Raw genomic sequence first — 17,440 nt, forward strand, 5'->3', positions numbered from 1 at the left:
CATTATGAGTGAAGGTGTAGTGCGTCAGTGGGTACGCTTTTTCAAGGTCGGAAGAACAGACATCCATGACGAATCACGGAGTGGAAGGCCGTCTGTAGCCCAGACTTGGCTCTTTCTGATTACCATCTGTTCACTGTAATGAAGAAGTGACTTGGGGGACAGCATTTCGCTGATGACTAGGAACTTAAAAGCACAGTGACACATTGGCTTAAATCGCAGGCGACCGCTTTTTATACAGATGGAATTGATAAATTGGTAAAAGGTACGACAAGTGCTTAAATAATGGCGGCGACTATATTTAAAAATAGAGGAGAGTTGTACCTTTGATATGTAAATAAATGTTTTCTCTCTGTGCTGGTTTGTCTTATTTACAGCGATTCAGAGGTTACTTTCTGAATTGCCCTCGTATATAAAAAGGTTAACCTTTAAAAAACACTTGATCATTTTGAAAACAGCTGCAGGTGTAACTTTTGCGGTTTGCACGGCAGTATAACATGTATCATACACTGATTGTTGCAATAACAAGCCATTCCAACAATCTTTCATCCATTGTTGCATTGTCGTTGTGAAGCATCTACTAGAGACATGGGTCACAACATTAAACCACTCTTTTAATCCTATCTTAATAACTAAAATGTTTGGTAAAATCATGTTTGTGTAATAAATTAATGACCTGTTTCCCTATCTGTCTGTCCGTATCTGGCTTTTTCACTTGCAACTATACATTCCTATATGATTCTTGTTATCATCACCTATATCCTTTTAAAATCTTGACTTCTCATTTTCCAATTACGTTATATGCAATTTCTCTTAAAATTTAAATGCTTTCATTAAATTGTTTGTTGGTTTAAAAGAAATCATATAGAAGTTACTTTATCTTTTCAGGAAACCTCAGTGGTCTGACGATGAATTCCTCTGTGCACGAAACGTAAATAATGAGATTCATTTTTTTGAAAATTCCAACTTTGGTAATTCTTTTTTAATTTATGCACTACTTTCTACTTTTTTAAAGATATAAATAAAAATGTAGATCAAAACTCTCACAACACAAGGAAAATAATGTAATTTTGATCATAAGATTATGGTCCCATCATCCCATATTACGTATAAAAAATGCTTATTTTACTAGAGAACTACAGCATAAAATTTTAAGAAACTAGCAACTTTACCTGGCATTTTTTTAGAGAACAACATCGGGCAAAATATAGATGAACACAGGTTTTGCAATCAAATGAAAAACACGTAGAATTATCGGAAAAAAAGTGGTAGATGTTTACTTTTTTTGTGGAAACTAAATGCAAGAATCAAAAATCCAAAAGCTCTTAAACTGTTTTGGAGGTTCCTTGTAACCGTGAATGGCAGGTGCCTGAAATATATTGTAAATATATTTCAGGCAGCTTCAGATATTCAATTGAGTTTTGAAGTCTTGAATTGAAATTATGTTTTTCTCAACCACAAATTGCGGTAGGAACCAGCCTTTTGGATTTCTTTTATTCTACAAATGGAATGGAATGGAAATGAAAAAGAAATTTGCACCTGTCATATCATCCATAAAAAAATAAAGGGTAATTAGAATGCTGTAATAAAGATAGTTATTATGGCCGATTTATAACCGAACACTTATCATTAAAATTATATTTACAGCATATACCATTATGGTATTTTTATTTCCTATCAATCTAAAATTATGGGAATCTGGAAATTTTGTATTCAGATAAGTTTTGTTATTGAAATTCATTTATATAGATGTTTTTCCTGAAAAAACGTGTTCCTGACAAAACGTAAATTTACGCAAAAAAAAAAAAACTGCTTGAAGTAAGCCTTGGAAAAAAAAAAAAAAATGAACACACAACTTAGACAGTTTGTAACCATAACGACTAAACTCAGTCTCTCGTAAATAAATATTAAAAACAAACTAGACTAATTCTCAATTGCATGGTAATCTGAAAAATCAAAGGAACATCAACTGCGGTCAGGTGGGAATATTAAGCCATTCCTAATTGTTTAAAAATATTAAAATTTATTTAAAAATTGAAAAAAAAAGAAAGAAAAAATGATATTGTTTAAAAACATAAGAATCTTGAAAGAAAAAAAAAACTTTTAATATTTGCCTTAAATTACGCACATTTTTATGCACTAAAGTAAAAAATGAATTTGAATTTTTGTAATGGAATGTCATGATTGGTATCAACAGAGTGACTGCGCACGTGGAAAGTCGGAGAAAGTCATGGATTTCGACTGATCGAAAATGGTCATGGAAAGTCATAATTTTTAGCAAAAAATGCTCAAAAGTCATGGAAACTGACATCTGGTCATGGATTTTGGGTTCAAGAATATGCATATTTATCAAATTCTACAAATTTGGTGAAAAGTTTATGCATCTTAGTAGTTTCTTTCGCTTTTACCCATCAGTCCTGATTTTTCACACACTTCAAAATCCGATCGCATCTGCTGCTACACTACTCGCTCCTTTTTTTTACAATGTTATTCTGCCGTTTGGAGGTATATAATTTTGTGTTTAGCATTATTTTTAACCTCTTCATCTGAATAATTTTGTAGTTGGGGACTTATTTTGAAGGTATATTTCTAATTTTTCTGCTCTCATTGGACTCAAAAGTTTAAAGTCATTTGCATCCGAGTTGATTCAAGAGACTTATAAAAATTATCGTTATTTTTTAGCAGTGTCTTAAGTTAATGAACATTTTAGAAAATAAAATTTGGCTTAAAGAATTAATTAGGGATGTTTAATAGTAAGGGATGTTTAGTGAAAATCTATAAAATACAGATATCAGGGAATTTTCAGTCGGAAATTTTTTCAATATTTGTAGCCTATCCTAAAACTTTCTCAGGAGTATGTCTGGTAAGTTAATTTTTAAGTACTTTAATTTAATATTTTATTTTTTTCTGATTATTTGTTTATTTTATTTTTTGTAAACATAATTTTGGTATTTATTAAATTATTGCTACTCACAGATTTCTTTTAAAAAACTACTAGATTTAAAAACTAATAAGTTTCAGATTCATTATTTGTTTATAAAATAAAATTTTTGTTTTCAAGAATGCAAAAGAAAAAAAAAATCAAGCTTAAACACTTCTCTGTTTACTAGTAGTTTTGCATCATTTTTGCTGCATGTTTGAAGCTTCTTTCATTTTGAAAAATCATTTTGAAACTAAAACTTTTTTTCAGTATTTTTAGTGACAAGAGAATTGTGTGTCACATCAGATTTTTGTGAGAAAAAATAATAATTTTTTCCCATGTAAATCCTTACCTATATAAAAATTTTGTATGGTTTATTGGAATCCAAAAAATATTTCCAGAAATTTTAGGTTTATCAATGTATGTCCTTGGTAGCAAAATAATTAATTTCAAACTCTAATTATTTCATGTGTATTGCTAGTCATTGTTGCATAAATTGTTTTTTAGTTATAAAGCAGGGCTATATAGATACATTTCACTTTTAATTTGAATTTTTATAAACATATGTCCAAAACATAGATCAGATGGTTGCAATTTAATTTTCACAAAACACAAATTTAGATATTCTTGTGAAAAATCAATGTTTCTTCCGGAAAAATTGCTTTCCGTGAGCCATGGAAAGTTACGAGCAAAAGTCATGGATTTCAAAACTTGAAATGTAGTAGATACCCTGTATCAAGTATACAATGATAGCTTATGGTTTTAAATGCTCTGAAAAAGTCGATCCGCTGCCTTAGATTATATAACATTGTAGTTTTTCACAAATTAATTGAATGTATTTTTGTACTTTCAGAAACCATTGCAAAAAAAGTCTTTTTGCAAAAAGTTGCTTTCTTCAGTTTAGCTCCGGGTGAATCTCCATATCATGTTGCTTGTTTTGTGCCCGGAATAAAGGTAAGAAAAATTTCATTCATTACTTGTCATTTTGAATTTTCTTCTATGACTAATATTTCACTTTTTTATGTTCAGTATTTGTAGTTCAATATTCAATTCTTAAGTGTGCAAGTTTACTTAATTTCATGCCATACTATCAAAACACAACAAAAATAGGTTGTAACGGTATTGTTTTTAAATAATGCTAATTATAATAGAGAAACTCTTGAATAGTTTTCTTTTATCATTAAATCAACTCAAGAGATTTCAGTATGTTTGAGATATTGGATTGTTTAATCAAAAATCTTTAGGTAATAAGGATATGTGATTGCTGGTTTGTTGACACTTGTTAACAACATACAATCAGTAAAATTACAACATTGGAAACTGTTTCAAAAATAGCAACATTAATGACAAGACAATGCTTAACTCATTAGCAGCTATTTTCAGAATTCTTGTTAAAGCAAAGATCTTTTTCTAAATCTGTCTTCTTTTTTTGAAGAATATTTGTAAATTTTAATGGATATGATTTTTTTTTTTTACTTACATATTTTCTTAGAAAAATCTTTTCATGATCATATGGTATTGAAAGAAACTGAAAAAGAAATGATACTTTAAAATTTAGCTCATATTGTTACTGATGTATGATTGCTTACTAAGTGAATGTAGGTGACACTAACATCGAAAATTGAAAATGACGTCAATGAAAGAAAAACTCCCTGGGAGATTTCATAGGGGTTTTGAGGGCCAACCACCCAAAAGCTTTGGTTCTAACACATTACCTAGGGGGGGGGGGGTACTAATATGGCATTTAATATCCCAATAAGGATTTTTTTTTAAAGTCCTTATTTGGTACATAAGGATAATTCCCGCTAGGTTAGTGCCTGGCTCTGAATTAAAAATTGTTTAAATTTTCTCAGAGCTTCCAAAGGTGTCTTTAGAATTGTAGTATTATTGCAAAAAAAAAAAAAAAAAAACTTTTCGACTATGATGATTGATGTTAGACATGTAATTTTTCAGTATTTTTACTGAATTCAGTAACTTTTAAGCAAGCAAAATACTGGCGAATAAAGTACGCAAAAGACGTGGATGAGCTGTCAGGTGTTGTACAGTATACTAACAGTGCTCTATTTGTTTACATAGCCGTGCACCCCAAAGCAGAATACTACTAAATTTGCGATGTACATCCAGAACAGATGCCTGAGCTGCAAAACAATTCTGCTCAAATGTGAGAGAAAAACTCAGACAAATTTTCCGCAGAAATTCTACAGATTTCTGTGAAAATTCTGCAGAACGTGCAGTTTTTCTGCAAATATCTTCCAACTCAAGATAAAATTTTGCACACATACTGCAAATTTCTTTAAACTAGAAGAAAATCTAAAATTCTAGGAAATTACAATAATTCTGTGGAAAACTCGCAAAAAATGTTGAATTCAATAAGTCATCTGCAGGAACTTAAGATTTACTTTGAACTTAAAGAAATTTGCAGAATTTGTGCAAAGTTCTATCTTGAGTTGGAAGATATTTGTAGAAACTCTGCAGCTTCTGCAGAAATTTCATATTTTAAATCTGAAAAGATTCTGATTTTTCTAGCGCTTTTGGTTCCTCCTTATCGTATTTTCCTCAATCGACCTTCATCCACTGCAATTTCCTCCAAAAACGTATGTTTTGGATACATGCCAACGTCCATCGCCGAAAATTACGTGCCTTGTTTGAGATTTCAATCCTTTTGCATCCTGAAATAAATTCAGTTAGTTTTGATGTGTTTTATTATTTGCTATCCTAACTCAACTGATTTTACTAATTATTTTAGTAATTTATTTATTTAATAACATTATTTTAATTTCTCCTTTATGCCATGTAAAATTAAACAAAAGAACTTGATTTGACACCTGGGTTCGGATTTTTAGAAAATTTTGTATCTTTGCTCTTTCTATGCATTTTAGAAAGCATGTAAAATATTTTTGAAAAATCTGAATCGGTTTAGGTTTTACAGAAATGCATAGCAGCAATCAAGTTTTAAAAACTGAAAAAAAAAAACTCTTGTATGAAACGATTTTGATTGAAGGCTGAAAATTTGTGGAAAAGGTTCTGTTGGTTGCTTGGGTATACAGTGCTTGAAGTACTTGTGGAACAATTTTGATCAAATGATTTTACATTGCAGAACATCATCAAGTATTCTGCTTTGGGAGCAGTGCAATTTGAGTGTTTTACATCCTATTTAGGTCACATACGATTGATTCTCTTGAAAATATTCATCACACATCAGCCCTCGTCTTTTTTATTTTATTTTCTTAATGTGTCTGATTTGTATTCTTTATACTAACAGGGTCAACCTTCATTTGTGAGATTGTTCCAGTATCCAAATTTTGAAGGCCAAAATTCAGTTATTGCTCAAAAAAGTTTTTTCAAAGCAGAAAGAACAGACTTTTACTGGAATAAAACAGGTAACTTTTTAAAAAGCTATCAATTTGATTTGATGTTTTAGTGTTTCACCCTGGTCTTTTTTATAGGGCGCTGCAACCTGCCCTGTTTTTTGTATTTCTCAATGCGCCCTCCTTGCCTTTTAGAAATTTTGACAAAACTTCATCACAAAAGCAAGTTTTTTAATCCCTTGAAATGTATTTCCTTCATTTCCCTCATCATTTGGTTTGAGTATAAATCTGCATTTTCTATGTTTTTAACATAATAATCTAAACCAGTGTTGCCCAACCTTTTTCTGACTGAGGGCTGCAACTCGTATTAAAATCATTCTCGCAGCCCAAAATGCATATAAAACCAATAATTGTTTTTATCATTACATTGATGCTTATTTCATGCTTATGTTTTCCAGAAACCAATTACTGATTATTTGGCCCAAAATTTGTGGCATTGTCACTAATTGTGCTTTTTGATATGTAACATTGTACAAAACAGTGGGCCACACAGAACAGTTTCAAGGGTCAGATGTGGCCTGCGGGCCGTAGGTTGGGCACCACCGGCCTAAACTGCGCTTTAAAAAGATTATCTGTTGTTATTTAAAAGATAATTATTCTATAAAGAAAATAACTGTATATGATAGTATAGATAAAAGGAAAAAAGGCACAATTTTTTCTGCAATATTTCTATTGAAAAGTGTCCTTTTAATTGAATTAAAGTGCCCTTTCATCTCGATTTTGTTCTCGGTTTTGACTAAATAAAGTTTTGTTTTGAGGTAAAAATTTCCCCTTTTGATTATTATTTGGCAATTTATGTTCTTTTTTTTAATTATTTTAAGGATTTAAGCTGTATTTAGGGAGTGTTGCGTTTAATTTTTCAGGAACTTTTGATTTGCCGTTTTCTTTTTTTGAGAATGATTATTTTGACGGGAAATTTTGTAGTATTTTTTTTCTCTCTAATTGAAGCCTGATTGTTGAACATGTGTCACTTGAGAAAACTTTTATTTTCAAGTTAGACCGTGTAAAGCCTAGCAATACAGCTAGTTTATGAATAAAATGCAAATAATTGCAGTAATCTTTTTAAACCATTAAATTTTTTCAAAAATAAACATTTGAAATGCTACTTCCTTTCATTGTTTATGAAATTAATTAGAATGGTTTTTGCCCTATTAGGTGCACTATTCCTAGCCGATTTGGTGCTTTTTATGGACACCCAATTAGTTTCAGAAATTTTCCGCACCCAAAATAGTTGGTTCATTCGTAAAGGGGGTGGATCTCTCCTCAGCATGATCCCCCCTCTATATAGGCCCCAAATGGTAGCCTATATCCGCTTCTGGTTATGACAGATGTATAGCTGAACATAGTATCATTACAAATGCTTTGGTTTGTACAGGGAAATCCGATTACAATGAACTTTAAGGGACTGCAAATTCTATCCGCTGTCTTTGGAATTTCATTATAATAGAATACGTGCAAAATAATGGAAATTAAATCGTGACTAAAAATTTAATCAACTGAAATGGATATTTGGTTGTGTTCGTAATCATTTCAATTGGATTTCACTCTATTGTTCTTCATTTATTTTAAAAGTAAACCAGGCAAAAATTCTGAGAAAAGATTTTCAGAAGGTAGGAAAATTTCTAACGTGTGTCTCTGTTTTATGATTCTTCAAAAAACGTCAAAAATAATTTCGTCTCCTGCTAGAGGTGCTTCCTCTCCTGGACTTTGTTTCTTGAATAAATCTTACCTTAGAGCTTTTTAAGAAATCAATTGTTTTCCCTCAAAACTTTATGAAGCAAGCTTTTATATAACTTCATATTTATTCTATTTTTTAATAACTTTTTCAGGAAAGGATTGTGTATTCCTAGCTTCCATTGATGTTGATAAAACAGGTGCGTCATATTATGGAGAGGTTAACCTCTATTATGCTTCTGTTAGAGGCGAAACTGCCAGAGTTGCAACTGGTAAGTAAAAGATGAAATTTTTAAGTAATGTAGCTTACGTATTCAGTAAAACTTTGCTTTGTGTTTATTTCCTGAAGTGATTTGAAAAAATCGTAAAACATGAACTCTTTTAAATAGGAAAAGAAGGTCCTGTATATTCCATCCAGTGGAGTCCATATGAAACTGAATTTTGTGTGGTGTATGGGTGTATCCTTTTTGAAAAGTAGTTGAGCTTTGAAATTAAAAGACAGTTATATGTTTTAAAGAAAATATTACTTTACACAAGGGAAATGAAAGCATTTTCAACAAGCTTTCATTAGCTTCACTTGTATGTTTGCGAGTAACTCTCCTTTGGACTAGGAGCTAGTGACTTACTACTGTTAGTACATTCCACCACTTTATGAGCGTTCGTGGCCGAGCGTTCTAAGACACGGGTCTTCGCTGACATCCACCTCCGGGAATCATTGGGCGTGCGTTCTAATCCCGTCTACTCCGAAATAAAATACATAATCTTACAACTCAATTTTTGCCCACTTTTTGTGATCGGATTCTTTTAAAATTTGGAATGCAACCTCAGACCCGATGACAATGCAATATTCTATAGTCAAATTAATTTATTAATGATAAGTTATTAGTTTATTCTAATTAACACGCTTTTATTAGCTTAACTTGTATGTTTGTGGGTCCAACTTTCCTTTGGACAAATGGCCAGTGGCTTATTAGAATTACTTACAACGTACGAATCAGATCTGCGGAGTGTAACAATGTTTGCACATGAATTTACCAGAAAGCATTCAAAATGTCTGATACAAATAATGCAATAGAATACTGAGATACATTCCATTATAGTAAAATAATAGTTTAAAAAACTAAAAAAAACACGCTTTAGTAGCAAAATGAACCAAAAAGTTAAATCTTTGAATGACAAGTATATAAAATAATTGACCAAACACTTAATTTTACTGTAATAAAAAAAGCGTGGGGGCTTCTTATAAGTTGTCTTAAATTTCTTCCACTTGTTATCCATGTAAAAATGTAAATAGGCAGCCCCCCATGCTTTTTTTTTACTACAGTAAAATTAAGTGTTTGGTCAATTACTTTATATACTTGTCATCCAAAGATTATTTTTAACTTTTTTGTTCATTTATCTACTAAAGCGTGTTTTTTTAGTTTTTTAAACTATTATTTTTTTTAAAATTATAATATATTTAAGGTAAATGTTACACTGTTTAAAATAGTCCATATTTTTTAGTATTTGAAATATTTGTTTAAAATAATGGAAAATAATAAGGGTTTTGTTAGATTTACTGGTTAATAGCATCCTTGCAAAACAAACAAAAAATTCAGGAGTGATGAGTTACAGGAGTAGAAAGTGAGAAAAATAAGTCACTGGTCTGTACTCACTTTTAGTGATCCATCCTTGTGTTCTGGTTTTAAATAAAAAGCAGTTTTAGAAAAATACAAAAATTTGGAATGCATTAACTGCTTTCAACAGACATGTCTGAATGACTAGGAAACAAGAAAAAGAAAGAAGCTTTTAGTTCACCAGTTCTAATTGAGGAGCTAAGCCAAGAAAATTTTACCTGTATTGTTGCTTTGGGTTTGGGAGGAAGGCAATAGGATGGCAAAACAATATGTTATTAATGCTGTAGTAATTTCTTTTCTCTCTCTTTTCTTGCAAAGAAAACCTGAACATTGTAAGTAAAGGTTTGCACCTTTATTTAAAATGTTTAGGTTTTCCTTTATTTACAATGTTTACATTCTCTCAACAGTTTCAAAAAAAAAAAAAAAAAAAGGATGCTTAGGATTTTTAAAAAAAAAACAGGAATAAAATTTCACTGGTCCAATGGACCACTAAAATTTATATGTTGCTGGTCTGATGGATGTTTTTGTGGTCTGGGACCAGTGGGTCACTGTGAATTTTGAGCCTTGTAATATCAAGATCTTCTCCACCCATAGAACTATCCCCTCATCCATGACCCACTTGTCTTTCTATTGGAACACAATTAGTAGAGTTTAACATGGGGAATAAAAATTCTTTTAAACTCGCCAGATGTGGAAAACTTTGTGAAAAATAGGGCAAAATTTCTTCTCTCACATGATATATGCAGCCCCTCCCTCCTCTCCTTACTGAATGTATTGCAATACTCTCTCTCGACCCATTATTATGACTCTAAAAAATGAACACAAACAGCATTTTCTATGTACATAATTTATTTAACCCTTTCATGAACCTTGGGAATATTACTTCCTATTCAAGAAATAAATGACCTACGAAAGAGTTAACTTGGAAAAAATATTTCAGTGTGATTACTGAAAGTGCATCTGTAGTCCATTGGTGCACAACCTACAACCTGCAGACCATATGTGGCCTGCAAAGCTGATCCATGTAGCCAATGATTGTGTGCAATGTTACGAAGCAAGAAATGTATTCTGAAACCTTCCAAAACTACTGATCATAATTCGGTGCTATGAATGATTGTTGAAAATATTAAGCCAAGTATTCATAATTGGTTTCTAAAAAACAGATGCAAAGTTTGTATGAGTAAAATAAGCATAAGTAATGATGGCAACAATTTTGGTTTGTAATTGTCTTTCATTTATTTTCCTTGTTTTCCCATGCCATTTAGAAAAAAAATTAAATAATATACAGTTGGTTATCTGTTTAACGACTTTCAAGGGATCGCAAATAATCGTCCTTAATATAGAAAGCGTCGTTAAATAGAATGTTTTTAAAACTATATTGGACCACCTGGGACCGTGAAAAGCCGTCTATAAACAGAGAAAGTCCTTAAATAGAGCGTCGTTAAACAGAGCTAACTGTAGTTAAATTTTGTATTTGTTCTGCCTGTGACATTCATCTTAATTTGGTAAGAAAAATATTGGGCACCACTGCTGTAGTATATCTACTTATACCGATGAAATTTTGCTTGACTCAGAAAAATGAAGTTTTTAAAACTTTACACTTATATCAGATTGCTTTTTTACAATCATATGAGATTCATATTGCAAGTTGTATGGACTTGTAACCTGTCTTTTACATGTTTCCTCTGTGTTTTTCTAATCTTATTCCAGTTTTTCACTTAACGTAATCAGTAATGCCAGCAAAAGCCACAATTTATAACCTGAAATGTGAGCCAGTGTTTGATTTTGGATGTGGTTCAAGAAATGAAGTTGCATACTCTCCAGTTGGTGATAATATCCTTTCATTCAAAAGTTGTTAGTTTGAAAAAATATTTCAAATATTTTTTTAAATACTTATGTTGGTGTGAAAGTGATGCAGCAAAGGGAAGGATGACAACTTGACTTTAACATTATTGTTAATCCTGATACAGTAGTTTATATGCATGTTGACTTTTTGGATTTCAACCCCCCCCCCTCCCTCAGAAGGGAAATTCTGCCTATGCCAGTGTGGTATGAATAAACTTTTTATTCTCTCAAGCGTATATTTTCATTTTAAAGTTTTTCAGCTTAAAGATTACCAAATCAAAAAAAAAACTTTCCAACTTGAATTTTTTCAACATGAAAACATTGTAGCTTTTTTTTATGTATTATTTTCTTCATCAACAGAGAGGTCAAGTTATTGAATTTTTATTTTCTAAAAAGTTTAAACCTGTCTAATTCTTTAATGTTGTTATTTTAAATAAATATTATTTATTTCGTAATGTTTAAAAGTTAAAGGTTCATTCAGTTTTGGTCCCCTTTGTTGCAAGAATGATATTCTTTATTAGAAAGAGTTCAGACTACTAGGATTGTAAGGGTTTCAGATTTCGAATATATCTGACTGAAAAGACTTAATATGTATAGTCTGGAGCAAAGCAGAGTCTGAAGGGATGTGATTTAGTTGTTTGGATTTATCAAAGTGAAGGATGTTGATATGTTCAGCTTTTGCACAAAAGGAAAGTGCTGTTGGTTTTTGAAAGTTTAGTTTTTTTTTTTTTTTTTTTTTAAGTTACCTATGAAAAGCTTACAGTATAAAATAGGAGTTATGTGTTTGGAATTATGAATGTTGCAAATTCAATTTTTTTTTTTTTTTGTTATTATGTGTCAGTTACTTTTTGCTTTCACAGATGTTTGATGTAGCCATCGTGAAAGCAGTAAGATACTTGACATGTATAATGTATGTGTGTAAGAAAAAATCACTTAAGGGTTTCTTTAACTCGTAAACGATTATCGCTCTCTGGCTTCGGAAATCTTCAAGGAGATATTGAAGTCTGGGATTTGAAGCAGAAGAAATTGGTTTCTAAATTTAAAGCCCGAGACACAACCTTGATGGCTTGGAGCTATGATGGGGAATATATACTAACAGCAACAACATCTCCAAGATTACGAATTGGCAACGGGTACTCCTTTTTTGATTTTTATCTAGCAATGTCTTTAAGTAATAATTATACAATTGGATTCACATTATAACAGTGTGCTGCAGTGATGTTCCCATCGATTTTTCTGAAGGTATTCTCCCAGTAATCTATTATGCATAATGTGTGTATGCAGTCATACACATAATATGGCATTATACGAAAAATTTTGAAGCTTGAAGGTATATGCTATATGTCTAAAAAATGTTTGAGAGTTTACAACGTATATGGAGTATATCCTATGGGAACAACCCTGATGTGCTGGATCCCTTATTTTAGGAGATTTAATTAAATGCTAGGCTGCAAATTGAAATGTTCATGCTTTTTCATTATATGCAGGAAACTCCTGATTATCCGCGAGCGGATTATTTGCATTGTCGTTTATCTGTGAGCAACCCAGGGTGGAAAAATCTACTGTACTTAATAGGAAATGACAGCAGAAGATTTTGTATATTCCAAAGAGATCAACCAACTGCTACAATATTTTAGGTGCTAAACGCTGACCAACTTTTTATGAATTTATAATCTTAACTTGTTGGGGGTGGTAGGGTTTTAATCTTCAGTTGTGTTGCGTCGATGTAAATGAAAAAAGTACGTTTTTTTTTAACATGATAAATCGCAGTACCATATAAGGGGTGTTCAAAAAGTAAGTTACACTCGAACAATTTAGGTCAAAAAACACTTTATTGAGAAGTGTGCTACAATTCAACATGACACAGATACATCACTCTTTAACCACAAAATCTCCCAGTCACTGCAGACATTCGTCGGACCGTAGCACTAATCGTTCGATGCCCTGACAATAGAAATCCGCTCCCTGGTCCTTGAGCCAGCTTAGAACAGCTGTCTGAACCTGGTGACTGCTGGTAAATTCTCATCCACCCAAATGTTCTTTGAGTTTGCCGAACAGGTGGAAGTCGCAGGCGCCTGATCGGGACTGTAGGGTGGATGCTGTCAGACCTCCCATCCAAAACTGCGAATCAAATCCTGTGTTGTGCACGCCTTGTGAGGCCTTGTATTGTTGTGCAAGAGGACAAGACAATGAATCTCTGTACTTGTTAAACATTTTGCCCACAAAAAATGTACTGTTACGCGGACTTCAACGTTGGAGTACGTTTCCAGTTGCCGCGCCATTTTTTTCTCGTACTACGCAGCAACGATTCAAACTATCCGAATGAAATTACTGCAGTTGGAATCAGTGGAACTAAAGTATCATGTTTGCATGTTTCCTTCTTGTTACGGGATGCTGCCATCTATGGGGAAACAAGTGTAACTTACTTTTTGAATGCCATAAATATATTATTTGCTCAAAGTTTTTTTTTTTTGTTGGGGGGATGTACTTTAGACTTCTTTAATAGGTGTGTGTCATCAAACTCCAAAACGAGGGCATCATAATTCCAAACAATTTTTAAAAGAATAAATAAAAACCCTTGAAAAACTCAGTTTTTGAATTCTTTCTGCCGAGAGCAAATTCTTCACACGGGCCAACTAGTTGTTTATATTTCTGCAATTCTTGTGGTAGAATTCCTTAGTTTTCTGGAGAAAGGCTATACTGAAAACTTGTTTTTAAAATATTTTATCAAGCGATAAAAATTCCTGTGCCATGAGTTCTTGTGTTACTAAAATTTCATAACAAATGCTTCACCATGTGTGATAAGTCGGATTTTGTAATACCATTATTATCATTTTTTTTCTGCAATGTAATTCTTGATCTAAAAATCTTTTTTTTTTCTCTCTCTCTCTCCCCTATCTTGTGACCAATTAAATGCTGGGCAAGATTATAATTTCTTTATCTCTTTTTTTTTAAATTATTTTCCACCTTTAATATATATGGAAGTCTAAACATTCTGGATATACTTTTATCTCTTAAACTTTCAGAAACAGATTAATACTCGCTTAATAATTCTTTATTTTTATTTTATTTTCAGCTATAGAATATGGCATTACACAGGAAGCTTATTAGTTGAAAAACTCTTTATGCCAAATGAGGAGCTTTTTGACATCAGGTGGAAACCTGTTCCTGAAGGTTATTATAAAGCAAAGCCTACAACATACACCCCTGTACGAGGAATACAATCAATATGCCCTGCAAGTTAGTGTAGTATTAATTGATTCCTTCAACATTCTTCGTTTTGAAATGCACAATTATATTTAAGAAAAGTTTTCAGATTTTGGAGCTTGGGATGTGTACAACTTACTTTTATAGAGAGAAAATAGATTTCTGACTCATTATATATGTTGCAGTTTGTGGGTGTGGCCATAGGGGGGCAGGGCGGGGCAACTGCCCCTCCCTAGAAGGGAACCTCCGACTCTCAAGTTCTTTCGAAATATCCCCAAAGGTAATTTAAAATTACCATTTTAGGACTTCAAAAAATTTTTGGGGTAGAGCCACATAACCCCCTTTTCTGCCCTCATCTGACCAAAAATAGCATGAAATGTTTTTTTAGGTGGAGAGGAGGATTGGAACTGCAAGCAATTTCCTAGTTCTGTACTGGGAAGGGGGGGGGGGTAACTAAAAATCTCTTATCTTGTTGAACCTATGCTTGCCCCTCCCTAATGGGAATCCTGGCTACGCCCATGTTGCAGCTGTAGGGCAGAAATGAGTTATTCTACAGATTGTCTAGCAAATGTGCAGATTAACTGGGGTGATCAGTTGAAGTGAACAATATTTATTTCATCTTCAAACAACCTAGATAATCGGCACATTACCTACAAGGCACTTTTTAAAGTAAAGCTTAGATGTTTAATGGATCAGCAGCAATATTTCTGTTGTGAAAATTAATATAATGCTATTTCTCTATCTGCAGAATTACATCAGTGTTCGCGCTCAACTATCCGTAACCTGGGTCCCACCCGAGTAGCATCAACTCATCGGCCGTTCATCGAAATCCGATCAAACTTTGATCGGGCGATGATCGGATTCCGATGAGTTTTCATCGGAAATTGCTCCAGTATGTCTCATCGGCAATAGTAGAATCCGATCATCGGAATCCGATGAATTTTGCTCCCTATACCGATGAGATTTGGAGCAATATACGAGCAGTACTGTTCCGAGGCGATGAATTTTGGATGAAAATACGATGAGATTTGGAGCAATATACGAGCAGTGCTGTTCCGAGGCGATGAATTTAGGATGAAAATACGATGAGATTTGGAGCAATATACGAGCAGTGCTGTTCCGAGGCGATGAATTTAGGATGAAAATACGATGAGATTTGGAGCAATATACGAGCAGTGCTGTTCCGAGGCGATGAATTTAGGATGAAAATACGATGAGATTTGGAGCAATATACGAGCAGTGCTGTTCCGAGGCGATGAATTTTGGATGAAAATACGATGAGATTTGGAGCAATATACGAGCAGTGCTGTTCCGAGGCGATGAATTTAGGATGAAAATACGATGAGAAGTAGTAACAACTGCGATATAGGGACAAGCAGGAGGAAAAAAAAATTAACAGCGGGAAGGGGGGTCTGCCATCTTGGATGATCACGTGACCCTTCCGCCATCTTGAAAACTTGCAGGATGGGGTATTTCCGGATGACGTCATTTGGGACAGTTATTTAATGTATTTTAATTTCTTTTGATAACTTGTTTATTTTATTTCTAATTTAACAACTTTTGATGAACGTGATTTATGAGTTCAATCTAAGTCGCTTTAGTCGGGAATCGAACCCTAGACCTCTGGAATATGAGATTTATATGCTAACCACTAGACAAGTAATGTTCTTTCCGAAGAGGAAAATAATGCATTAAATGGAAAATAATTTGTGGCGCCATCTATCGGGTGGCAAGGCCATGACAGATTTCTGAACGGAAAGTGGGAATTTTATTCAGTGAATATACTTGTGGCGCCAGCTTGTGAAGAGTCGGAGTCGATCATTTTGCCCGCAAACCGAGTCGGAGTCGATAATTTTGGGAGTCAAATTGAACGGAATGGAATTGTTTTGGAGATAGAGAGAAATCATTCAAGAGTCGGAGTCTCATTTTGTTCGCAATTCCAGTGAGGTAATCGGGTTTGGAATCGTGGAGTTAAAGTTGAATTGATTTTGCAGCAAATCGGAGTAAACCCTTCCAAAATCCAGGAGTCGGATTCGGAGTCAAGGTCTCAGTCATTTTTCCTCCGATTCTCAACCCTGAATGTTGATCCGTATAGCATTACGTTTGATCAATAGTCGGATATTCGAATAATAAAACTTATCCTATTTTAACAGTTGGGAGATTTCCAAAAATTCTAGATTGGGAAAATTTTTATCGGAAAATTTAAACGACCCACTTTTTTTAAGATAAAATGTAACTCGGCAAATTTTTATCAGAAAATTTGATCGTTACGATCTCTTTTTCCGATGAAATGTAGCTCGGCAAATTTTCATCGGAAAATTTGATCGTTAAGATCTCTTTTTCTGATGAAATGTAGCTCAGAAAATTTTCATCGGAAAATTTGATCGTTTCGATTTTGCTTTTCGATGAAATTTCGCTCGGAAAATTTTCATCGGAAAATTTGATCGTTACGATCTCTTTTTCCGATGAAATACAGCTCTGCAAATTTTCATCGGAAAATTTGATCGTTACGATCTCTTTTTCCGATGAAATGCAGCTCAGCAAATTTTCATCGGAAAATTTGATCGTTACGATCTCTATTTCCGATGAAATGCAGCTCGGCAAATTTTCATCGGAAAATTTGATCGTTACGATCTCTATTTCCGATGAAATGCAGCTCCGCAAATTTTCATCGGAAAACTTGATCGTTACGATCTCTTTTTCCGATGAAATGTAGCTCGGCAAATTTTCATCGCAAAATTTGATCGTAACGATATAGTTTTCCGATAAAAAACAGCTCATCGAAAACCGTTCTCGGATTCTGATCGCAACGA

The 17,440-nt window shown here is 33.1% G+C and overlaps 1 protein-coding gene across 1 annotated transcript in view; it reads left to right on the forward strand.

Annotated features, from left to right (window-relative positions):
• LOC129230698 (eukaryotic translation initiation factor 2A-like) overlaps positions 1-17,440 on the forward strand; it is a 69,971-nt gene that overhangs the window by 23,611 nt on the left and 28,920 nt on the right. Inside the window, exons 6-13 of the mRNA XM_054865117.1 lie at positions 886-968; positions 3,771-3,871; positions 6,180-6,297; positions 8,115-8,231; positions 8,349-8,417; positions 11,307-11,408; positions 12,379-12,553; positions 14,497-14,660. Coding sequence (XP_054721092.1) covers positions 886-968; positions 3,771-3,871; positions 6,180-6,297; positions 8,115-8,231; positions 8,349-8,417; positions 11,307-11,408; positions 12,379-12,553; positions 14,497-14,660 — 929 coding nt within the window. The remainder of the gene's footprint in view (positions 1-885; positions 969-3,770; positions 3,872-6,179; positions 6,298-8,114; positions 8,232-8,348; positions 8,418-11,306; positions 11,409-12,378; positions 12,554-14,496; positions 14,661-17,440) is intronic.

The sequence above is a fragment of the Uloborus diversus genome, chromosome 9 (assembly GCF_026930045.1).
Source record: "Uloborus diversus isolate 005 chromosome 9, Udiv.v.3.1, whole genome shotgun sequence".
In the NCBI taxonomy this organism is placed as follows: domain Eukaryota; kingdom Metazoa; phylum Arthropoda; class Arachnida; order Araneae; family Uloboridae; genus Uloborus; species Uloborus diversus.